Here is a 25,121-nt window from a genome sequence, read left to right as displayed (position 1 = left end):
GTTTGGTTTAAACACATATGTATATTTTTAAATCTTTTGTATTGATAAATTACACAAATTTTTACACAATTTACTGATAATTCACAATCGCTTCACTCAATATTCATTCTTCAAGTAACGAATCTAACTTGTGCAGCAGCAATGAGATTATTGCCGGCGTCCGTCTTTGACACTTTGACAAGAGCCACCTTGAACCGATGTCATGCATTAAAAAGCTATAAAGTTCCACCAAGTTCAGTACCCTTTCTTAACAAGCCTTCAAGTTCCATTATGAACCCTACACATAGTGTTAATCAGCCGCAAAGTTCCAAAGAGTACCATGTGCCTGTTAAAAAGCTCCATAGTTCCGCAAAGTACCGTCTATCTCTTAATCAGCCACAAAGTACGACATCGGAACGATTTTTCGTTAAACAGCCCTAAATCAGCTATAAAGTACGAGCTGGCTATTTGGGAATTGTGATACGTTTCGTGTAATTTATGAATATTAAGGATTGAAAAATATACACATGTACACAAACAAAACAAATCCTGTTGTTTATTTCATCGATGACGCTTGCTTGAAAATAAAACACAAAGAAAAATAATCCCCGGCACCGTAGCTTAAGGAAGCTGCTTAGGCGCTATTTAGAAGGACCGCCTGGAACTTTGATGCTGTTTATCTACTGCAAAAGGCGAATTAGAGCAGCGATCTTTAGCGTGCCAAAATGAGCTGCTTAAGCAATTCTGGCTATTTGGGATTTTGGTAGCCAATGACAGGATTAAATTTTAGCTGAAGTTATCTTAAGGAGATACAGCAGCTAGTATGCATTCATATTTCAAACATTATTATATTAAAATACAACAGCGCACGTTAAAAAAATCAAACATCACCGACAACCGTTAAGATTTTCAAAACATGAATCAAGAAAATGGCCGCGCCTGCTAGAGCTGTCAGCAGGTACGCGGCTGGCCCAACCTGCCGGTGCTGACGGCGCTGTCACCCAGCTGTCACTTGGCTCGTTAGAAAGGGCGGGGAGGGGGAATGCCTTCGTGGAAAGTTTTCACTGGCTTACTCGCCGTCCCGTTCATTCGTACGTTTCGTCTTCCGGAGGTTGGACGCGTGCGTGTCTCCTCATCGCGGTGTCTCCCGCAGCGGCAACTGTGGTGCTGGTGCTGGCCATATAATTGTGCCCCTTTCTTATTTGTTGGTGGAAAACACGGCTTCCATCGTCCGTGAAGTATGTGAAGTAGCAGCCCCGACACACAAACACATATACGGAGCACGGAGCGAAACAGCTGCTGTATTTTGCTCTCATCTGCCCGGTTTTTGGTGCACCGGAGGGCGGCGGGGAGGGAGAAGAAGAACCGCGAAGGAAAACAAGAAAACGGAGTGATTTCTGTGCCGTTCTGTTGTGTTTTGGGTTTTTTTTTTGTTGCTTGCGTGTGTGTGTGTGGTAGTGGGCAAGTAGGTGGTGTCGTGTGACGCGTTCCGGCTTCCAGGGGTGTTCTTCCTGCTGCCCCTGCCGGTACCGATTCCTGCCGTGGTTCGAGTTTTTCCGAAAACTGCGCCAGCCTCGTAGGGCTTCCCACCTCGAAGGCCGGGCTGCCATCGACCCCGCATTCTGTGTCTGTCCACTGCACACCACCCCACTTCGAGCCATTTTCCATCAATCAACCGCCAACACACAACACGTACACAGCTATACAGCGAGCACCACGCACACACGCACAGCCGGGCCCACACAGGGCTGGTTGCATTTCCACCGGGCCCAGGCAGGGCCTCCCCCCACATCCACCCGGGTGCTGCGCTGCATGACTAAACTGGCTTCGGCGAGAGAACGGTACGGCTGCAAGTGTGTGTGTGTGTGTACTGGAACCGATAGTGGAACGGGAAACCGGCCGATTCGTCCCGGTAAGAAGGTAAGCGAAGCAATTGCCGTGCCAAGTAGCACATATGATCATAAAAGTAATGCCCTATTTTCCCGAAATCCGCCCGCCATCAACCCATCCCGCTCTTTACAACCGTTTTTGTGCTCTCCATGACAGGGTTTGCTGTATGCGTGTGTGTTTTTGTGTGTATATATGCTTTTGTATGTGTGTTCCCCCTATTCCCCCGGGATTGGGGTAGCTTTTGATTGTCTGACTTTTCATTCATTTCAGTTTTCATCTTTTTAAAACCACTACACACACACAAACACACACATATATGCCCATCGTATCGCACCATTGCTGAAGAGACAACCGGGGAAGGGGGAAAGCGGTTGGAAGAAGCAGCAGTGCAAACGAGAGATGCATTATCTCCCATTCCGTTCCCCACACCCAACTCTCCGGATGGGTGGGTGGTTGTTGAAGCGGAAGGGTGGAGGTGGTAGGCGGATTGAAGAAACCCTTTTCGAGTGGCGCCCCTTCTTCGGCCGCAGGGAGACCTGAGACACCTGAGAGGGGGGGACGGCAACAAAGCCACCCTTCAAAGAAAGACGGTCGATTTCCTTCGACGGCGGGCCCGGCGGGTAATGTTCTAGAGTCGTCGATGGTGCATATGTGTGTGTGTGTGTGTGGTTCCCGTAAATTGAAGTGGGACACTATAGAGGCACTTCATCCACACTAGTGATGGGAACAATGAAGTTCTCGTCGGAATCGATTCCGGACAGCTCCGAAGTTTTCTGGAATCTATTCCGGACGGTAGGTCCGGAATCAGTTTCCGAAGTTGATTCCGGAATTGACTCCGGAATTGGTTCCGGGATCGTCTCCGGAAGTAACTTCGACACTGGCTCCGGCTCGGTTTGGGCATCCTCATACACTGTTTTCCGGCTCAGTTGTCAATGCGAACAGCATTATTCAAAACTTGTAAGATATAATTCAACAGCTGTCATTATTTGTGAACAAAACCTCGCGCTATTGTTGAATGATGCCGTTCGCATTATAAACTGAGCCGGAAAACAATGTAAGAACAGACGATTGGATCCAATGATAATTAATGATATTTGAGAACGATCCAGTCTCATGGAGAATCCTGGACTGATTTCGCTTCTGAAACTTCTTCAGACTGATGGACTGATTTTCATTTCGGAGTTAATTCCAATTCTGGAGTCAATTCTGATTCCGTTACCGGAGCAAATTTCGATTCCCAGGTCGATTCCGGACTGGAATCGATTCCGGAGCTAACTCCGGAACTCGTAATCGGTTCCACAGTCATCTCCGGAATCAGCTTCGGAGTAAATCCCGGAATCAGATTCGGAATCGGAATCGATTCCAGCATCAATATCGTCTCCGGAATTGATTCCAAACACGGAATCGGAACCATGTAGGTCCGATTCCGAGCTCCCACCACTATATCCCACACCAAAGTCCTCATACACACACACACCAACTCCCGGTAATCGGAAAGTCAAGTGGCAAAGTGGTACGTACGATCGCTTCCCAAACCACCTCCCCACCCACCGCGCCGCTGGTGGGCAGCAGGGGTGAAAGGAGTAGGAAGCAGCCGACTGGGGTTGACACTTCTGCGGACTGGCCAACATCACATCATCATCATCATCATCATCATCACCACCACGTTCGTCATACAGATTGTACCGTGTGCGCTTCCTTATCGCGGAATCGCGAAATACTACCGAACGATCGGTCGGCGGGAAAGGAAGGGTGGGACGGTTGATAAGGACAAACTGACTCAAGGAGGGGCCCTTACACACCTGCCCGCCTTGATAGATAAGCGCTAAAAGAGAGCGACTCAGAGCGACGAAGGCGAAGAACTGGAGAACCGGGAAGAAGCACCCGGCGATGGTCTTGCGATGGGGAGTTTTTACGACCACAAATTATTGCTGTTCAAAGCAAATTGTTACATTTCAAGCCAAATTGTCTGGTACATTGTCGGGGGTTTTAGCACTTTCGCGAGACGTTTTTATGTTCAGTTGCTGCCACATAAATAGGCATACGGGGCGCATGAAATCTAGACGTCCGGCAAGACTAATGCTCCCTGAGCTCATTGTCACAAAATCCACGTAAACTGTTGTGAAATATTTTTAGCAAAAACCCGAAGCTTGTATCGGCCTGTATAGGCTAACACTGATTTTTATTTGATCAAACCACAGTTCTGACTTGTCTCAACGCTGAGTTGAACGTTGCTATGGAAGAAAGGTTTACCTCGTAATTAAACTACTGTATTTTATGGGTGTACAACGACCCCGTTTGAGGTCCAAAATGACCAAAATCAGGTTAAGCGGGTCGTTAAACACGAGTAATAATTTCTCTATTACATCTGAGAAATTAATATACATAGCATTCTTTGATACTATACAAAAATAGTTTGGTGTATGAGTATCTACAAAGATAATTCTGCAAAAAGCGAAGGAAATGCATAAGAAAAGAAAAGTAGTTTGGTAAATGAGGAAACAATTCATCGCTCAAACAAAGAAACGTTCTTTGAATTGGTGATTCAAATTCATAAAAAAAACCACTTAAGCCTCAAACATTCAAACACTAAACTTACTTAGAAAATACCAAAAGAACTTGAAGGTAAACTGAACTGAACCCTTTGTACTTGTACTAGAAACGGCAGCAAAGGTAAACAAATTTGATCTCAAACAGATTGGTAGTCAGTGCTGCATAAGGACATGAGCATCACGTGACGATCACCAACGAAAACAGTGAACATATCCGTGGTAGCTTTATGGTCATTGCTGATCCTCAGTGAACGTGCGGCATGCGAGTGCTTGAGACCAACGCGATACCCTGACTGACAAGCTGAGCTTAATGCCGTCTGCAAGCATGATCATGACTTTGCCATCGCTATGAACAGTGCTGCCAAATGCCACCGTTTCAGTGACCAACACTCATAACTGAAGCGAAGCTCAAATCGGCTCACGCACACAACTGAGACGATCAGGGGTGAGACTCAAACTGTTGGTGGACCAATCACATGCTTGGTGACATTTGTTGTAGCACTCAACTCCTGTTCACTCACTTGGTCATGACGTTTTCTCCCTTGATAATCAGTGGCGCATACTTGGCGAGAGGTCCCAAACAACAAAATGAGCGTGCTGTCTCGCTCTGAGTGCTTCGATGGTCTGTTGAGTTGAATGATAAAGCATTTGAGCCAAAAAGCATGCTCATTTTTTTTTTCTTGGAACCGCATATCTTCTCATGACTATCGTGATGATCACCGACAGAAAATGTTGCGACTAAGTGACTGACCAAAAGTTGGTTGCACACAATGTCACCAAGCATGTGATGGCCTCGCCTCTGATCATCACAGTATAGCTCGTGACGTTGACACGATTTTGTTTCAGTCGGAATTAGTCAGTGACAATATCAGTGATATTTTGAAGAACTGAGCACTATAAAAAAAAGTCACGACAAAGTGACAGACCAAGCGTTGATCGAAGTACACGTATTGGTAACATAAACATGTATTGGTCACACCAATTGGTTTTGAGTATCACCTCTGATCATCACAATTCAGTACGTGACAAATATTTTGTTTCAGTCAGAATTATGACATTGACAGTGACCAACGAATAGTATTCACAACTATAAAGAAGATAAAGATTTAAAGGCATAAACGCGATATTTTAAACACGAAAATAAAAGCGATAGCTCGATGGAATTTGATTAGAATAGATTATTTGTTTGGATTGTCCATTTAAAAATGCTTATTTTTGGCTTACGGTTCAATTCTTTCAGCATATTTTCGTACCTCCGAGTGTTCTGGAAATTTAGGCGACTTTCATGTCTTGATTGATTTTATCTACCAGACTTCTTACACGATAAGCATATTAAAAAAAAGCAATCGATTCAAATTGCTCGACTGGACGCGTATCCAGTAAAAGAATAGAATCAACCCTAATATCGGATACAGTTAGAAGCAAAACTGGTTCACTTTGCTATTTCTGTACACCTTTTTCATTTGCAAGTCAACCCTTTCTGATGAGACTTACCCAACACACACTCATCTATGTTATCAAAACTGTCTGCTTGAATTTATACTGTCCAAACCAAAACGCAGCTTTATTTATTTGTTTGTTTCTTTCTTTCTTGTGTTTGTATGTTAGTAAACCTCGCCAAAAAAAAAGTCTCGTTTTGAGGTCGGGCGATATGTGGAGATCGGTTACTTTTTCAGCCGACCTGTACGTTATTATTTACTTTGTTCAAAACACCCATCAAGCCGAAACAATGTTTGCTTGAAGTGCAAAATATTATTACTATTTGTGTTAAATTCCCTGTAAAGGTACGGGGTGCCGAAGTCGCCCGGGACCCACTGCTTCGGCCAACCGCGTTGCCCAACGTGTCACATTAACAAAATGAAAAAAACAAAAAACAACAAAAACGCACCATCAAATGATTACTTCCTATCTCTCGCACTGTTCGGCGGCGTTGCTCTATCGACAACTTCCAAAAGCCCAGGGCAACATCGGGAAAAATCGAAACACTTTGGGCCACCGTCCGTGCCATCGTTTCCGCCCCATCGACTGAACGCGCTCGGGTGCCGAATTGGCCGCCAAAAAAAAAAAAAAGCAAAAACCTGCTCCATGTGCCCATTTCCCTCCTGAAAATTCGGTAGAGTTTGAGGGGGGGGGGGGGGGGGGAAGGGTGGTGAAAACGGCAAGAAAACCTAGCGGTGTTTTTTGTACCGCGCACGACTGTATGGCGCACAGGCCGGTTCAGTACTTTCTTTTCTATCTTTTTTTTGTTATTATTTTACCCAGTTTTTTCTGCTTTTTGCTTTTAGGGAAGCCCGTTTTAAACGGGGCTCTCCATATACCGGCCGGACGAGAAGTTGAAGAATGCTGGGGCTCCTCCCCGAGATGATGATGATCGCCCCATACCGCTCTCTTCCCCATTCCAGTGTGGCTGGGTCAGAATGCGAAAGTGTGGGGGGGGGGGGGGGGGGGGGGGGGGCAGAAACTGAAACGCCTAGCGGAGCTGCGTTTTTCGGTCGCTTCCGGTTCCTTTTCAGCCCGAGTGGTGGTCAGCCTTTGTTGATAAGGCAGAGCAGGCCGCCAACAGGCTCGCGGCTGCGAACATGTGATCAAGATACAGTTGGCGGCGCTGGTAGCATATCTCTTGCCCGTCAATTTTTCTTTCACACATCACCAACGAAACCAAATAACGGCAAAACACACCACAAGAAGGGCGCGTGGTACAAGGCACACAATTTCAAAGAAACGAGATTCCTGTAACATGATTGTAACCCTTTATCTTTTGCCGAATCGACGTCATGCGCCTAGTCTGCGCTGGAAGAAAGGGCAGAGAGCGAGGGAAAGAGAAAGAAGCCGAACAGCGATAGGCAGGAAACCACGTACACACCAGGTCGGGCGCGGACACACAGCCATTGCTTACACTAATTGTTCATCGCGGCGACTGGCGGGGCCCACCGGCTCCACTAGCTTGCCCGGGGTGTGTTCACGTGGGAGTTTCGGCTTTGTTTTGTGCGGGCTGTCCCGAACAACATGCGAAACCAGGTGCAGCGAAATCATAAAACAACAGGGCTGCGGGTGGGGAATGAGCGGGAAACGGTGGCGGTGGCGATATTGTGGTTTCAAACACCAAAGTGAAGGAAGGAGGGCGGGGTAAGAACGACACAGTGAAACCTTTTTTTTACATAAAATGGGGCAATCATGAGCTCTCTGGAGAGCAACAATAGAGAAAAAAAAGCATACGCACACACACACACACAACCCCCAAATGTACTTACATGGGTGTCTTGTCCGCGTGCGTGTGTGTGTGTGTGTGTGGCTCGGGCCCATACAAATGCACATCCAAATCCGGTACGCGCACTCCTCCGGGCCTGCCAATTGTTTATTATCCTATATTGTGCCCTCCTAACCGGTGTGTGTGTGTGTGTGGGTATGTTATTTTTTTCTTTCTTTTTTTCGCTCCTCGCACACTCGCATTCAATTTGCCTCGCTCCCCTCCCCCCCCCCCCCCCCCCCCCTCCAATGGCTGTGCTTGGCCGCGGGCGCGCCCGCGCTCCAGCAAACCCATCCAACCGTGTCGGGGTCGGGTGGCATAAACGCGATGCAATAACAGCAGCCGACGGTTGCAACGGCCGGACGACGCGTTGGTCGATGAGCGATTGGGAGCGGGGGCAGCGTGGCAAGGAAGGTGGGAAGCATACGTGCGTCCCTCGCCACGGAGGGATGTTGCCGCTGCTGGTTGCGACTGAACTTTAACGCCATTATACCTTACGCCCCGAAATGGCAGTGGTGAGCAACTACCCGCCAGCACGTGGGAGCACACGCGCAAGAATTGACCGTTAAAAAAAAAAAAAAGCTAGTTTGAAGCTAGACCGAATTGTTTTGGCGGCTGCTAAATCAAATTAACCTGCCAAACCTATCCTACTTATACCTAAGCTTCCAATTATGGGGGCTTTTGCGTTATCAGCCTGCTGTTTGGTACGGAGTTTGACAGTTCGCGACTGAAATCATATCAACACTCCGTACAAAACCAAACGCAAAACTACCCTGAGTATTTCAGCCTGAAAAATATGTAAACAAACAAAATTCCGTCGCGGGCGCGATCGGGTGAGATCATGAAGGATTGTATTTTTTTTTTTTTTTAGCTGACGGATAAATATTGTATCAAGAAAGGTTGAAAATTGTTTTGTTCGACTTTTTTTTTAAGATTAATAAAAGTGTTTAGGCCGGGGTACATTGGCCGTACACGCTAGTGTAATTTTGATTTTCACTAGCGCATCTGGCGGCGGCTGGTGGATGCATTCTGCTAAACAATTTGGAGCTGTTTCAGAAAATATATTTTATTTTCACATGTTTTTTTAGTTAAACTGGGGTGAAAAAGCCCTATAATTGATTGAAAGATACAGTGAAATCTCCCATTGTACAGTCGTCTTCTCGAACGACTCAATAACACGTCCGTCATGGGTTCAAACCTAGAATCGACCGTCCCCCCGTAGCAAGGATTGACTATCCGGCTGCATGGTTATGAATTAAGTCTTGAAAGCCTGTAAAGGCCGGCATGTCCGCGTAGGACGTTACGCCAAATAGAAGAAGTGAAATATCTCTCTAAGATGCAGTCTCTTCAAGATTAATTGTTTCTATAAGATGAACATTTTGAAGGTCCCGTCATATTAAAGCAAATGTTCTTCAAGCTGCATATGCGATTTTGTAGCCGAAATTCTCTAAGATGAATGTTTGGATGACAGTTCATAGAAATATTGGTCAAAGGATGCCATGTTTTCCCGCGGTTTCTGGGATACTTCATAGCAACACCTTAATTAGTTTTCTTCAGTATGAATATCTCTCTAAGCTGACGGTCCCTTAAAGATTCGTCTCAGAGAGATTTCACTGTATATATGTTGTGCACGTATCTCAGCCGTTTTCGCATAAAAACGGTGAAACAACTACTTAAATTTGAGATCCGGCACGACCATTTCCTCGATGACCACAAAAAGCTTCGGTCAGCAGCCGCCAGATGCGCTAGTGAAATTCAAAATTACACTAGCGAGTACGGCCAATGTACCCCGGCCTTAACACTGATTCCGGGACCTATTTCGATTCTGGAGCCGATTCTGATTACAGAATCTATTCCGATTCCGGAGCTGATTCTGATTACGGAACCGATTTGTATTCCGGAACCAATTAGGATTCCAGAGCCGATTCTGGTACCGGAACCTATTCCGATTTCGGCGCCTGAATTCCAGAGCCGATTCTAATTCCGGGATCTAGTCCGATTCCGGAGCCGATTCTGATTGCGGAACCTATACCGATTCCGGAGCCGATTTCGTGGTCGATTCCGATTCCGGATCCGATTCTGATTCTAGATCCAACTCCGATTCCGGAGCCAATTCAGATTCCAGAGCTAATTTCCGAACCTATTCTGATTTCAGTACTGGAATAGAAATCATTTTCGGAGACGAAATCGAAATCGGGTAGTTCCGATTCCGAGCTCCCATTACTAGTATGATGGACCGAGCCACTAAATTAGTTAATAGATCTTATTCCAACTGAAGATTATAATACAGTACCTTAACTTTTTTTAAATCGACCAAAAAAGAATTTGTTTTGCTTTTCACTTTGAATGTGTCAGTACAATTATAGGTTCTATACATCACGCCGTGTGTAACTACTTTTTTATTATTGTTATTTGCTCTTTTCTGGGTCTTAAGGCAACAAGCAAGCCAAGATAAATCAAGAAGATCATCAGCCAAACTTTACCAAACTCATATAACCTGTCAGAAATACACATTTATGAAGATTCTTCAACTACCCAAACATGAATATTTATATCGTGTGAACGACTTTTGGAATAAAGTGAATACATTGTCGAACATTGTTTTAGTTCAAAAAAACGAAATCATAGATTAGGTTATAAGCATACGTTATAATCTATATATTGATGGATATTGGACTTTGATTTTGATTCGACTTACACCTTGCTTAGACACATTGTGTTGGTCCCAAATACAGTCGTATCTCGGGATCACCTATATTTTCATAATATCTTACTGATTTGTTGATTTTAAGTGGTATTTGGAAGGATATTGTTTAGTTTTTTTCCGCCTTTTTTAACCTATTGATGGACGATCAATGACAATTACGTAAGAACGGCAGCACGTAGGGTATTTTCTATTTCGTATTATTATGAATAAGAGTTTCAAAAAAAACGAAAGCTGATTTAGGGTCCGCCGTCGCTAACGGGTTCCAAATGACTCACCTCAAACAGTTGAGTCTGTATACCCAAAAAAAAGCGTATGACGTATACGGAATACAGACGAACTGTATTTTTCAAAATCGAACACAACATTGTTAAAATTATTTGCGAAACAAATTACATGTTATTTACCATCACAATTTGCCACCTGATTGCGCCACAACGTTGCGAACCACTGGTGACAGAGCTACTGCTTCACTGGTTCTCGCCGTTTGGCAGTGTTGCAGCCGTATCCATATTGTAACACCTTCCCGACAGCACCGGTAATGGTAATGATGATGACGATGATGATGATGATGGCGATGATTCACCGCCCATTTGTTTGCGGTCCACAGCATCATGCTCCGCTAAAAAGATCCCTCCCGAGCATGGCCCGGCCAGAACAGCGCGCTATTACTTTTGCTTGCATGCGCAATAGGAAAATGGGTTAGTTTACGGCATTCAATTTATAGAATTAAGCCCTCACTCACACGATCTGAGCTGACACGCTTCCCCGAAGATCATTATGAGTCATGAATGTGTGTGTGTGTATGTGTGGCTGGAGAAATGTAAGGGGTTATATGCAGAGGGCTAATTGTGCAAAACCGGTCGAAGAGAGTCGCTGTTCCGTTCCGGGCTACGATATTTTTTTGTGGTGCGGTTTGTGGCATTATGCCCTAATCAGGTTAGACTTACCATTGCTCCTCTTCCGCCACCATACCTTACGGTCTCTAACTCTCTCTCTCTCTCTGGTCTCCTCTTCCCTGCTTATTCACTGTAACCTTTGGATGCTTCTAGAAATGCTTGATCGATGAAGGAGCAATTTTTGGAGCATAAAGCAGTCTTTACTTTTCTTTTTTTCCCTCACTTCAGTGCCTTATCATCAATCCTAACCATCACCTTCATCACACATTGAGCGAGGGGAGAGAAATTTTCTCTTTATATTTTCGACATATTTTTTTCATATTTTTGATGTTGCCTTTTGGCCCCCTTCTCCTTCTATTCAATTGCATACGTGTGTGTTTGTGTATGTGTGTGTGTGTGTGTGTGTGTGTGTGTGTGTGTGTGTGTGTGTGTGTGTGTGTGTGTGTGTGTGTGTGTGTGTGTGTGTTGGTGCGCCGCGTGTGATAATAGATCGAGCGCGCGATCCCTCGCCCAGTCCAGCGCGATGCAAGCGCGAGCGACCAAACGCGCATGAATATTTGCCCCATTCACAGGTGTGCAAGGGTTGCACACCCTCCCACCCCTCCCGCTTATTTGTGGCAGTGTGGAGCACAATCTACAGGCTTGTTGGGTGAGATGTTATAGAGGTAGGGGGGGGGTTGTACGGTTTGAAAGAGAAAATGAGGAAAGAAGCGTAACCAATATCGGAAAAGTATGCTCATTTCCCTTAAAAGCGAATGCTTCCGTGTATATGTGTGTGAGCTTAAAGTTTGTTTGTGGTAAGCTTTTTTGTTGTTGTGGTTTGGGGGGAGTGTGGCGGAGGCGGGCTGTGGACTTTTTTTTTGTGTAAACGTGTTTTCACTTCCGCAAAACCCGCAACAAAGCAAGCAAACGACCTCTCGGGAGCGACCGAGGGGGATGATTGGGGGTATCGCTTGTGAAAGGGAGAGGAGGCGGGGGTGCATGTGGGGAAACTGTATGTTCCAGTTTTCCGCCACCGTTTGAATCAAGTTTTAATTTCAAATGTGTGATTTCTCTTTTTTCCTCCCTGTCCGCCGTGTACCGGGTCGTCGCCGTCGTCGTCGCCGTCGTCCTCATCCGCATGTGTAGTGCCCACCGCCCCCCAAAAGCGACCGGGGAGATAGTAGCTACAGTTCAACAGTGACTAAACAGGCAGCTGCCCAACTGGTCCGCCCAACAAGCGTGCAGTTGCAAGTAAGTAGTGTGTGACCTTTACTGCGAGTCTTGCGTGCAGTTGCTGGCTACGTACAGCAACAGAAAATCACAAACATTCCAATTAGAAATTGAAAATTGATGGTCAGGTCGTATCTTTAAAGCTGGACTAATAATTATAAAAAAAAATATTTGAAAAAAAATAGAGAGCTTTCCATCATAATAGAAGTAGATTATTTGGTAAATGAAATGAGCAAAGCACATTAATAGAACAAACCAATGTAAAAAAAAAAACAAAAAGTGACAGAAGACATACAGGGGTTTCCAAGTCAGGTTCGAATGTAAACGTTTTCATTCACCACGTGCCAGATGTTAATCCACATCATTCTGATATTTCATTTCCACCATCATAATTTTTAATTTCTTCAGCATGATTTTCAACACTTTAACGTTCAATTGGTGATGAGATCTGGTGAAAAAACGATGGCAACAAACAGTTGAACCGTTGAAAACCATGCTGAAGAAATTAAAATGACAGGGTTTTCCCAGTAATATTCGAATATGCACATCAATACAGGGTTTTCCAATTCACTTTCGACTGTAAACATTGTTATTCACCGCGTGCAAAATGTTATTCCACATGGGTTTGACATTTCATTTCCAACATAATAATTTGTAATTTCTTCAGCATGATTTTCAACACATCTCAAGCTGGATTGAGTTTGACAGTGCTTTGTGATGTGTTGAAAATCATCTGTAAAAACTTAAATTTCATTGCCCAGCAAATACACCATTTGACAGCCGTTGAAAAACATCTTGGGAGCGGTGAATAACATAAACGTATAGTATCTAGACACCTACGAAAGAGACTGAGCAACAGTATTACTCAAAATGGTTAACAGACAACTTAACAGAAGAAGCAGAGGAAAAAGAAAAAAAAAACAGAAGAAGAGGAGGCGATGAATAATTATGTGCACATTCGAAAGTGACTTGCAAAACCCTGTAAAGTTTCAGTTCTTACACATGATTTGAAAACATCACAAAACTCCAGCTTGAGACGTGTGGTGAAAATCATGCTGAAAAAATTAAAAATTATGATGATGGAAATGAATTGTCAGATTTATATGGATTAACATCTTGCATGCAGTGAAAAAGGTTTACATTCGAAACTGACTTGGAAAACCCCGTAAGCTGAAACGAGCAAAGAGTTACATTTCAAATTCTTAATAAAACATAAATGGCTATTATATTGTTAAACTAGGATGCTTTTGAATTAGTTTTAACATTTGTAAACCCAAAAAAAGAGAGAAAGAAAAGGTAGTAGAATACGTAATTTTCTAAAATGGTTTGGTTGCCTTTTCCAGAGATGCTGGACTCACAGCTGGTGTGGGCCCGCGACATACAGGATGGCTACATACAGGGGCGCATCACCGAGATCGGTGCGTCCGAGTACGACGTGCAGCCGGTCGACAGCAAGCTGCCGAAGCGAAGCTGCATCCCGGAGGACATCTTTCCTTCGTGCGAGCGGCCCTCGGACAACGATGACAACTGCGAGCTGATGTTTCTGAACGAGGCCACACTGCTGGATAACATCCGGAACCGCTACTACAAGGACAAGATCTATGTAAGTGCGCTGATGCTTACTTCTTACTTGCAACAGAGATTAATATTGTTTTTTTCTTCTCGTTTAACTTCCGCACAGACCTATGTGGCGAACATTCTGATCGCGGTCAATCCGTACAAGGAAATACCGGACCTGTACTCGACGGCCACGCTGAAGCGTTACAGCGGCAAATCGATCGGTGAACTGCCGCCGCACGTGTACGCAATCGGTAAGGGCGTGTGTCTTTCGCTGTTCACATTGGCCTGTCCGCGCTCACGCTTCGTTTGTTTCGTTTCTTTTTTTTTGCTTTTGCCCAGCCGACAAAGCGATTCGCGATATGCGCGTGTTGAAGATGTCGCAGTCGATCATCGTGTCCGGTGAGTCTGGCGCGGGCAAGACGGAAAGCACCAAGTATCTGCTCAAGTTCCTGTGCGACTCGGTCGCGGCGGCCGGCCCGATCGAGCAGAAGATACTGGACGCGAACCCGATCCTGGAGGCGTTCGGCAACGCGAAGACGACGCGCAACAACAACAGCTCGCGGTTCGGCAAGTTCATCGAGGTGCACTACGACAAGCGGTGCCAGGTGGTGGGCGGCCACATCTCCCACTACCTGCTGGAGAAGAGCCGCATCTGCACGCAGAGCCCGGACGAGCGGAACTACCACGTGTTCTATCTGCTGTGTGCCGGCGCCCCGCCCGCCCTGCGCGAGCGGCTGGCCCTCACCAAGCCGGACGACTACCGGTATCTGTGCGGGTGCACGCAGTACTTTACGCACCCGCACACCGAGTCACGCATACCGGCCGGGCACAAGTCGCGCGTGCACGCGGCCAAGGGCCCGCTGAAGGACCCGATCCTGGATGACTACGAGGACTTCCGGCAGCTTGACGAGGCACTGGGCCGGCTCGGGCTGAGCGAGGCGGAGCGGACGCAGATCTACTCGCTGGTGGCGGCCGTCCTGCACCTCGGCAACATCCGGTTCGAGGAAAACCCGGAAGACTCGAACGGGGGCTGCCGCATCACGCAGGAATCGCAACCGTCGCTGAACGTGACCGCCCGGCTGATCGGGGTCGACCCGTCCGAGCTGCGGCAGGCGCTGATGTCGCGCGTGATGAAGAGCAAGGGCGGTGGCATCAAGGGCACGGTCATCATGGTGATGCTGAAGGTGTACGAGGCGAACAATGCGCGGGACGCGCTCGCGAAAGCGCTCTACTCGAAGCTGTTCGACCACATCGTGTCGCTGATCAACCAGAACATCCCGTTCCAGGCGTCCAGCTACTACATCGGCGTGCTCGATATTGCCGGCTTCGGTACGGCCTGAACCCGCCTGTCCGTGTTTTTGTTTTCTTTGCAGTTTAAATGATTTTCCCGGGGTTTTTCTTTTTCTTTCCTTCCAACAGAATATTTCACGGTCAACTCGTTCGAGCAGTTCTGCATCAACTACTGTAACGAGAAGCTGCAGAAGTTCTTCGACGACAACATTCTGGCGGCCGAACAGGTGCTGTACGCACGCGAAGGTCTCAACGTGCCGGAAATTAAGTACACCGACAATCAGGACATCATAGGTACGTACTGGGTACGATGGTTGAGGGCGCGATGATTGTCATGGATATGATTTAACTAATGTAAATTAAATTGTTAATACCTCTCTAAATATTCCACATTATTCGAGAAAATGAGGATTTCCAATATTTTAACTCGGAACATTGCAAATACCGTAGAACCACACATAACGTGTTTATCCATTCCAGTGACTCACTCGCTATGTGGGAGGCTTTTTGTCATATAATTTGTATGAAAAGTGAACTTATGGGTCCACCCTAGTGTTGGGTTTCATGAATCTTTCGTTGAGATTCATTCATATGAATCTTCAGTGATAAGTGATTCGAATCTCGAGTCGAATTTTCAAAGATTCATGAATCTGTAAAAATTCACGAATCTTCAAAGATTCATGAATCTGTAAAGATTCACAAATCTTCAAAGATTCATGTTTTTTAATATTCATGAATCTCTAAAGATTCATGAATCTACTTATTCATAAACCCAATAAAATTCATATTTCTCTTGGGATTCATGATCTATGATCTGCAAAATATTGAATTTGCCCAATCCCGCCTACAACTTCCCCGTTGTCGGTTCAACGGCGTGGTGTTTTTCAAGAAGTGCCAAAAGCCTGTATAGGCTGGCATGACCACGTAGGTTGTTACGCAAAAAAGAAGAATAATAAAAAGCTCAAACTTCACAAATTTAGAAACTTATGAATCCTTGGAGTATCATAAATCCCTAGAGATTCGTAAATCTTTCTAGAAGAAACTTTTGAGATTCATAAATCTTTTGAGAATAATGAATCTTTCGAGATTCATGAATCTTTCGAGATTAATGAATCCTTCGAGATTCGTCAATCAATCTTTGCAGATTCATGAATCTTTCCAATGGGGATTCAGATTCATTGAAATTATCCAAAGATTCATTCAGATTCATGAATCTGAATCTGAATTAACCAACACTAGTCTACCCACGCAAATCTGCTGATATCAAGGGCGTACATGTAACCGAAAACATGAACAATGTCTTCATAATAGTTATTGTTGGGAAGATGATGCTTGCGGAAATAAAAGGAAACAGTTTCAAGTTACCACTAGCATTGAAGAACAATTACAATGTTAAACGATATTTTATCAATTTGTGTCAAGGAAGAGCTCATTTAAACGCAAGAGCTCAAGAGAGCAACAGCTCATTTAGACATTTCCGCTAGATTTTTTATCTCAGTTAGTCATTAACAGTTGAAACATGTGTGTAAATATGCTCAATCACGACTTAAATTTCAAAGACTACGATCAATTCATTAGCATAAAGTCTACTGCACTCGTCAATATAGATCAATACACATTTATTCATTAATTAATTACCTGGCATTAGTAATATAGTGTTTTCGGAGTCAATTTAGAATGTCAACAATATTTTGCATTGCTTGCGAGATATTTTCAAAAGCTGTCAAATATTGTATTTTCATCACAGTAATGTTTCAGTTCCTCTACATGATTAACGAGAATATAACACTGGAGTCGATTATTTTAAATGTAAATGTTATGCTGCAATTACAAATTTACTGTAAATGTAAATGTAACTATGTAAATGTGACTATAAGCAATGTGGATGTGGATTTTTGAAGCAAATAAATAATACAAAATTAAAATTGAAAGCAGAGCAACGGTTTAATGTCGCATATCGCTTTTCCACCACCTTCACAGAGCTGATTGAATCTAAGTCGAACGGCATCTTTACGCTGCTGGACGAAGAGTCGAAGCTGCCGAGACCGTCGTACGCACACTTTACGAACGAGGTACACTCGGCCTGGAACGGCCACTACCGCCTCTCGTTCCCGAGAGCGTCCCGGCTGAAGGCGCACCGGTCGCTGCGCGACGATGAAGGATTTCTGGTGCGCCATTTTGCCGGTGCCGTGTGCTACAATACGGTAAGAATTGTGATATTTTTTTAAACCACTCTTTTCTGCCCCTTTCTCTGATGGCCACAACCCCACTTATATTTCGCCTATTTTGCCTACCTACCATCTCCAGAATCAATTCATCGAAAAGAACAACGATGCGCTGCACGCGTCCCTTGAGGGGCTGGTGCAGGAGTCGGAAAACGCTCTGCTCAACGCACTGTTCAGCGGGGGCGGCGCCGGCAAATCGCCCATGAACGTGGGCAAGCTGTCGTTCATCTCGGTCGGGTCGAAGTTCCGGTCGCAGCTGGGCGAGCTGCTGGAGAAGCTGCGCAACAACGGTACCAACTTCATCCGCTGCATCAAGCCGAACAGCCGCATGATCGATCACGAGTTCGAGGGCAGCCTGGCGCTGGCCCAGCTGAAGTACTCCGGCACCAACTCGGTGCTGGAGCTGATGGAGTACGGCTACCCGTCCCGCGTGCCGTTCAACGAGCTGTACAACATGTACAAGAGCTACCTGCCGCCGGAGCTGGCGCGGCTGGCGCCCCGCACCTTCTGCGAGGCGATGCTGATGTCGCTCAAGCTCAACTCGAACGAGTTCAAGTTCGGCATCACGAAGGTGTTCTTCCGCCCCGGCAAGTTCGTCGAGTTCGATCGCATTATGCGCTCGGACCCGGAGAACCTGCAGGCGATTGTGGCGAAGGTGAAGAAGTGGCTGATCCGCTCCCGCTGGATCAAGTCGGCGTTCGCAGCGATCTGCGTCATCAAACGTAGGCAGCCTTCCATCCCATCAGCATATGATTTGTTTATTATTATTTTTTTCTATCTCTACTTTTTGCTCTTACTTTTGTGCTTTTATTTTCCTACCGGTTCATTCACCGCGTGCGTACGAACCCTAACACTTAACACATTGCATTTTTTGTTTGCCCCCATTTCCCCACCACTGTGCAGTGAAAAATCGCATCATCTTCCGGAACAAATCGGTCGTGCTGCTGCAGAAAACGATCCGCGGCTACCTGGTGCGCAAGAAGCACCAGCCCCGCTACCGGGGCATCGCCAAGATCAAGGCGGTCGAGGACAACCTGCGCAAGATGCACGCGATCGCCGAGCAGCTGAAGGCGGACCGGGACAAGATGCAGGCCAACATACGGGACGTGCAGGCGTCGCTGACCGCTGCCGTCGCAAAGATACGGGCGAACCCGTCGATCGGGGCGGCCGCCATCGACCAGCAGTACGCGGACATTATGCGCAGCATCGACACCAACATGAAGCTGATCAATGCCCGCCTGCAGGAGCAGCGCAATGCCGAGGAGCAGGAGCGGCTGAACAAGATCAAGCTCGCGCTCGAGGCAGAGCGCCGTGCGAAGGAGGAGGAAGAGCGGCGCCTCAGGGAGGAGGAAGAAAACAGGAAACGGTAAGCGAAATCTAGCCGCCTGTCACTGCTTTTGGCATGTGGTTTACAGGGTTTGCCGAGACAATTTCCAATGTCTACAGCATTTTTCATTCTTTGCGAATTGTTTGTCAACAGCTGTCAAATGGTTTTGACAATTAGTATTTGCATTGTTATTAGTATTGTTATTACAGAGTTTTCCAAGTCACATTCGAATGTGCACATAATTATTCACCGCCTCCAAGATGTTTTTCAACAGCTGTGAAATGGTGTTTTTGCTTCATAATGAAATTTCATAATTTACAAATGATTTTCAACACATCACAAAGAACTGTCAAACTCAATCCAGCGTGAGACGTGTTGAAAGTCATTCTGAGGAAATTAAAAATTATGATGATGAAAATGACTTATAAGATTGATGTGAATTAACATCTTGCATGCGGTGAATGACAACGGTTACATTCGAAACTGACTTGGAAAAATCCTGTAAATTGTTATTAGTATTTGTATCACACTAATGTTTCAGTTCTTCCACATGATTTTCAACACGTCTCAAGCTGGATTGAGTTTGACAATTCTTCGTGATGTGTTAAAAATCACGTGTAAGAACTGAAACTTTATTGTGTTACGAATACAATGTATGACAGCTGTTGAAAATCATCAGCTTGTGGTGAATAATGATGTTCGAATTTGAAACTGACTTGGAAACCCTGTATGTTAAAGATTCTTAGTATAAATGTAGAAAAAAATATTCATTTTTTTTATTCCACTTTCGCCGCACAGCAAAACGGAGATCGAGGCCCGCCGCAAGGAAGAGGAAGCGAAGCGCCTCCGCCAGGAGGGTGAGGACAGGAAGGCCGCCCTCGCACTGCAGGTACTGTCATCCGCCCTCGCGTTTAATATGGCGGCCAAAGAGCTCCGGTCGCTGCTCGACCAGGAGGAGCGCGCACGGCAACTGACCGGCACGAACCGCACCGAACCACCACCGTACGCTAATCGGCACTCTGTTCTACCACCTACTCAGGCACAGCTGGAAAAGGAAGCGCAGGAGGACATACAGTACCGGCAGCAGCTGGAGCAGGAGCGTCGCGATCACGAGCTGGCCCTCCGTCTGGCGCAGGAATCGAACGGGCAGGTCGAGGACAGCCCGCCCGCACTGAGAAAGTATGCAAACCGCGATCGCCGCCGCCGCCGCCGCCACACCACCACGCTGGGTTGGAACCGGGTCCATCCTCCGTGTGTGCGTGTTTGCGCGTGCGTGTGTGTGTCTGTGTGTCTTTAGCGCTAAAGCACTAACCATTTTGGTGTGGGTGGGGTGGTCCATCTTGCGCATCAATCGATTGTTCGTTTAGTTCGTTCTAACATTCGCTTCGCTCTAACAACGGCTGCTTCGGCGTGTACTTGCGTGTTGTCCCCTGGGTCGTATTGCTTCCGCCTAGCTCCGCTTTTTGTACATTTTATTGGTGTGGGGTAGCTGACGTTGCGGTATTTCGGGTCTGTTGGTTGGGTAAATGTGTGCTCCATTTGTATGTAACGTAGGTTTCCATCACGGCGTATCATTCGGTAGTAGATTTTGGAGGGTTTGGTGTCCACCTTCCCATGGATAACTTGTATGTAGCGTTTGCGTAGCTCTAGGAGGAACTCTAAATTGCCTGCTCCGCTATCTCTGCCTCCCTTCTCTTCACTAACCGCTGTGTAATTACCACCGTACCTTTGTCGCTCTTAACCCAACCACTATTCGTTACAATAACACACCATCTCACAATCCCCGTCAGACCTCTTTGCATCTGCAATAGTTTACCGGTTAGTATTTGGGAGTATGCAGAGCCGCTCCACTCTCCTAACCAACGTTTCGTTTCCTCTAAGGCGTTATCCATTAATTATGTAACGCAAAATTGCAAATTTTCGACACCCTCCCCCTCTGGTGTAACAAACTGTAACGTTGGAGAAACCCACCTTCCCCATAATTACGTAACTGCTTGACCCTATCCCTCTCCAATAGCTTAGTTTATTGAACAAAATCAGGTTTTTTAAAACTGTTTTCTGGTATATTCACAATGTTTTAAATGAAGCAAAAACAAATTGCACTATATTTTATATAAAGTAAAGTTGTCCCATGCAGCAATCAAATTAAAAAGGATTCTGATAATCGGATCCTCAGCACGGTTTGCATTGTTCTTGCCTCACAATCATTAGAAGCGTTTTTCACCCAGCCATCTTCCTGGTCCTCCATAAATATGTCCATCTTTCCAGAAATGTTTCTCTGGATTTAGATGTTGTATCATCATATATAAAATACGATCGAAATCGGTAATGTTTGTAAGAGAATCGGCTTCATTTTCGATGTATTTATAAAATTACGACCAATCATAAACTCTGACGAAAAAAGCGCCTGACTGCATCAACTCCCTCTCCAATTTGTTTGAAACAATTTGTTTCAAGTTCAAGTTCATTTGAAGTTGTTCCGTCCAAATGACGGACTATTCGGCTGCGTAGTACATAAAAAGTAGCGAGATCTTTTTGAGGCCGACATAACCGCGAAGGTTGTAAAGGCACGAAGAAGATCCCTCGTTTATTACTCATTTGTTATTCGAAACAACATCATACATTTTATTTTGCGTTACGTAACAAAAGATAAACCTCCCCCTCCCCCTCTCCCTCATGTAACAAATCGTAACGTTTGACGACACCTCCCCTCCCCCCGCCTATCAGCGTTACATAATTGTTGGATGACGCCTAACGACTGCATACTGTTTCTAACTCCACTACTCGGCGCCGCTCCTGCCATCTGGGTCGTATCGTATGCTCTCCTAGCTGTACGCAATAGTTTAACAACAGACACACGCACACACACACCGACACCGACACCTACACATTTATAGCTCTTCGCACCGACCCCGCCAGTACAAAAAAATCACAATCACCCGAATTTCTATTTTAACTCCGTTTTGTTTCAATGCGTTTGTTTCAACTCCCATTTTCTCCAGCGGTACGCCAGAGGTCACGCCATTGGGCAACGCAAACCGATTGATAAGGTACATTTGTAAAATACTACATTACACACACACTCTCTCTCTCTCTATCTCACCAAAACACACACACACACATGTGCACCTATCGTTCCCGTTTTCCTCTGTCCCGTGTTTTCCTTCCTGTCTTTCTTCTTTTTCCCCTGTCTCTGTTTTTGTTTTGTGCAGAAATATTTTTCATACAGTTTTTGTATCATTTAAGTTCGATTGTTTATCTATTTTTTGTAATTTTTCTATATTCTTGTGTTATTTTTTCCACTTTGTTTTACTTATTAAGGGTTTACAATGTACGATATGGTTTTGTTTTGATTTTATTGAAATTTAATTGTGTACATTCGATTGAAGAAAACATAAAACGCTTTGTGTCTCCTATCCCATTTGGAGATGCTTTGTTGCACAGTTGTACGAAATTAATATTTTTAAGTGCAGGAGCGCTTAAATCTTTTCCGTTTCCTTTGCAAATGTGTTTCCTGTACAAAAACAAGGCTGTACATACAAAAAAAAATATGAAAAAGCGAGTGTTTTTTGTTTGATAAGTTGATTTTTTGTTTTTCTTTTATTTCCTTTTCATACAGCTCCTTTTTGAAAATGATTTATTTAAGATATATTTTTACGTACATACCCTAATCTAATTCATTCATCTTTTTTTAAATCCATCTCCTTTCATTTTTCTCGCTCTCTCACTATCTCTTACTTTCTTTGTCACTCCCAAAACACTACGGCATCTCTTTTTTTTTTGTCTAATTTATTGCAAAATTAAAAAAGGGTGCCGTATTGTTTCTGACCATACAATCTGTCGGCAACAAAGTAGTGAACAATTGTCGCTAATATCTTTCTTTTTCACTCCTCTCCCCCCCCTATTCCATGCCAATGATATTACGCCAGATCCGAAGCGATCCGTGCACAACAGCAGCTGGTTGAGAAGCAGAAGCACGACCTGTCCAAGTGGAAGTACTCGGAGCTGCGGGACGCGATCAACACTAGCTGCGACATCGAGCTGCTCGAGGCGTGCCGCCACGAGTTCCACCGCCGGCTGAAGGTGTACCACGCCTGGAAGGCAAAGAACCGCAAGCGCACGACGATGGACGAGAACGAGCGGGCACCGCGCAGCGTCATGGAGGCCGGTAAGTGGATTGAGACGCTGTGGAGCTCTTCCCCCCAGCAACCATTAACGGGGGTGGTTTTTTTTTCTCCGTTGGTGTTGTTGTCTTCTTCTAGCGGCCCGCTCGCCGCCGAGACTAACGCCGAAGCAGGAAATCGTGCCGACGGGCAGCGTGCATCGCTACTTCCGCATACCGTTCGTGCGGCCGAGCAATGGTGGCGGCCCGGCCGAGATCGGCACGGCGGCGGCCAACGCGGACGACAGCAAGCGCAGCTGGTGGTTCGCCCACTTCGACGGCCAGTACGTGGCCCGCCAGATGGAGCTGCACACGGACAAGCCACCGATACTGCTGGTGGCCGGCAAGGACGACATGCAGATGTGCGAGCTCAGCCTGGAGGAGACGGCGCTGACGCGGAAGCGCGGGGCCGAAATCCTGGAGCACGAGTTTAACCGCGAGTGGGAGCAGCACGGCGGCAAACCGTACAACCGACTGAGCGCTAGGAAGTAGTCGACGGGCGGGCGTTCGATGGACTGGCCCGGTGGGCGATTCCGGTTCCCCTGCTCCCCCAGGGTGCCGCCAACCCCATCTTGCGAGGTTCTTTTTTTTTTGTTTTAGCTAAATTTAAGTCAACCCCTACCCAGGTGGCGTTTGCAGAAACAACAAAGTTGCTGCACGGGCACACGGGCTGACTAATAATATGATAATCCGCCGACCCGGTCGCAGACACGTTGCGCCTAGGTTGACTTCTAAATATTCTTAATCAGTATCCTTTATTGCTTTATTCCATTCCGCCAGCATTCACTAACTTTTATTACGAAAGAATGGAGTATTATTAATATTATAGTTACTATTACACCACGGCTACTTGGCGCGCTGCCCAGGCAGAATATCAGTTTTCCCCCCCAGACCAAGCTGTGTAAATGACGTGCAACATTCTGGCCCTTAGGCGGTGCTAGAGCGTTTAAAAACAAAACGTATTTTCCCGGGCCCCCGGCATATATTTATACGCATATTATACATAAATATGTTATTGCCTGTATGCATTTTGTCTCATTCCAAGGTCCTAACAACGCCAAACCAAATGGTGCTACTGGATAAAAGAAAAAAATCCCCAATCCGTTTCCCTCCAGGGACAAAGTGTGTGTTACAAGGAGAAGAAGAGTACCTTAGTAGCGGTTTCCACGCAAAACCCGTTGAAGCGCGGCACACTTTTTGCCAATCGTAATTTTGGCATCATTTCGAAAATTGCGCAATAAACGCTCCAGTGCCAGCGTGCCTATTTACTACTTGTGTGTGTGTGTGTGTGTGGGATAGCTTTAGGTGCTCTTCTTCACCCATCACCCGGTTCAATCCCCGGGTAGGTGCGTGCGGAGTGTGTGTGTGTGTGTTGGTTTTGGTGCCTTTTTAAAAAAAAATCAGTAAACGATAATTATAACACCCATACAGTTAGCTAACGTTATTGGCTATTGGCAGCTGAGAATGCAGCGAAGAGATTAAACAGTATATTTGCACACACTCCTGTAGCACACCACCGGAATACCAGGCAATACCAAACGGACAGTCCCAAACACGTGGGTAGGGTGCAATGCGGTGTTGTTGTTTTTTTTCTGTCTGGACCGAAAGCGCGCATAAACTTTGGCGTTTTGTGAGGATAATCAAAACAGAAGACTAGGAACTGCAGTAGGGCAAAAGGGTAGAGTAGAAACAAAATCGTTAATGCAGGAGAATTGAAATGAAGCAACTAAGAGAAACAACAACAAAAACAACAACAAAAACTATAACCAATAACGTCAAACGTTTCCATCGAGACTGGTTTTTACTACTACTGCTGTTGCTGCCAGGCGCTGATGTGAACCCTTTATTATATTATTAATCTATACATATATTTACTTGGCGAAGGGAGAAGAAGATGCAGATGCGAACCAGAATGTAATAGGAGAATTTATTTTGAATGCCTATATTTAACACGGGAGAGGCAAAACGCAAAACGGCCGTGCGAAAGGCGCTTGCCGACAAAGTCTAAGATACGGAACTCTAAAAAACAAATAAACGAACCAACACTAAACAATACCGATTTAGAGCGCGAGAA

The 25,121-nt window shown here is 45.6% G+C and overlaps 1 protein-coding gene across 2 annotated transcripts; it reads left to right on the top strand.

Annotated features, from left to right (window-relative positions):
- The first annotated feature begins 991 nt into the window (after positions 1 to 991).
- LOC1272367 (myosin heavy chain 95F) lies at positions 992 to 25,121 on the top strand. 2 transcript variants are annotated; one of them, XM_061661170.1, is made up of 14 exons: positions 992 to 1,899; positions 12,400 to 12,504; positions 13,827 to 14,086; positions 14,165 to 14,294; positions 14,383 to 15,372; positions 15,463 to 15,627; positions 17,314 to 17,537; positions 17,641 to 18,280; positions 18,462 to 18,924; positions 19,684 to 19,774; positions 19,925 to 20,064; positions 21,888 to 21,935; positions 22,815 to 23,053; positions 23,148 to 25,121. In XM_061661170.1, exons 3-14 carry the CDS (start codon positions 13,829 to 13,831, stop codon positions 23,537 to 23,539), a joined length of 3,780 nt encoding a protein of 1,259 aa, XP_061517154.1. In that variant the 5' UTR covers positions 992 to 1,899; positions 12,400 to 12,504; positions 13,827 to 13,828; the 3' UTR covers positions 23,540 to 25,121. The 2 variants fall into 2 exon arrangements, with proteins under 2 accessions (XP_061517154.1, XP_061517162.1); XM_061661178.1 differs by lacking the exon at positions 21,888 to 21,935.

Source organism: Anopheles gambiae, chromosome X (assembly GCF_943734735.2).
Source record: "Anopheles gambiae chromosome X, idAnoGambNW_F1_1, whole genome shotgun sequence".
Classification (NCBI taxonomy): domain Eukaryota; kingdom Metazoa; phylum Arthropoda; class Insecta; order Diptera; family Culicidae; genus Anopheles; species Anopheles gambiae.
The sequence above is the reverse complement of the archived record's forward strand: the minus strand, read 5'-3'. Positions and strand labels throughout refer to the sequence as shown.

Coding starts and splice junctions, on each gene's coding strand:
- LOC1272367 (XM_061661170.1), top strand. CDS start 13,829: ATGCTGGACTCACAGCTGGTGTGGGCCCGCGACATACAGGATGGCTAC. Junction 18,281..18,461: donor AGCGATCTGCGTCATCAAAC/GTAGGCAGCCTT, acceptor ACCACTGTGCAG/TGAAAAATCGCATCATCTTC. Junction 20,065..21,887: donor AGCCCGCCCGCACTGAGAAA/GTATGCAAACCG, acceptor CATTTTCTCCAG/CGGTACGCCAGAGGTCACGC.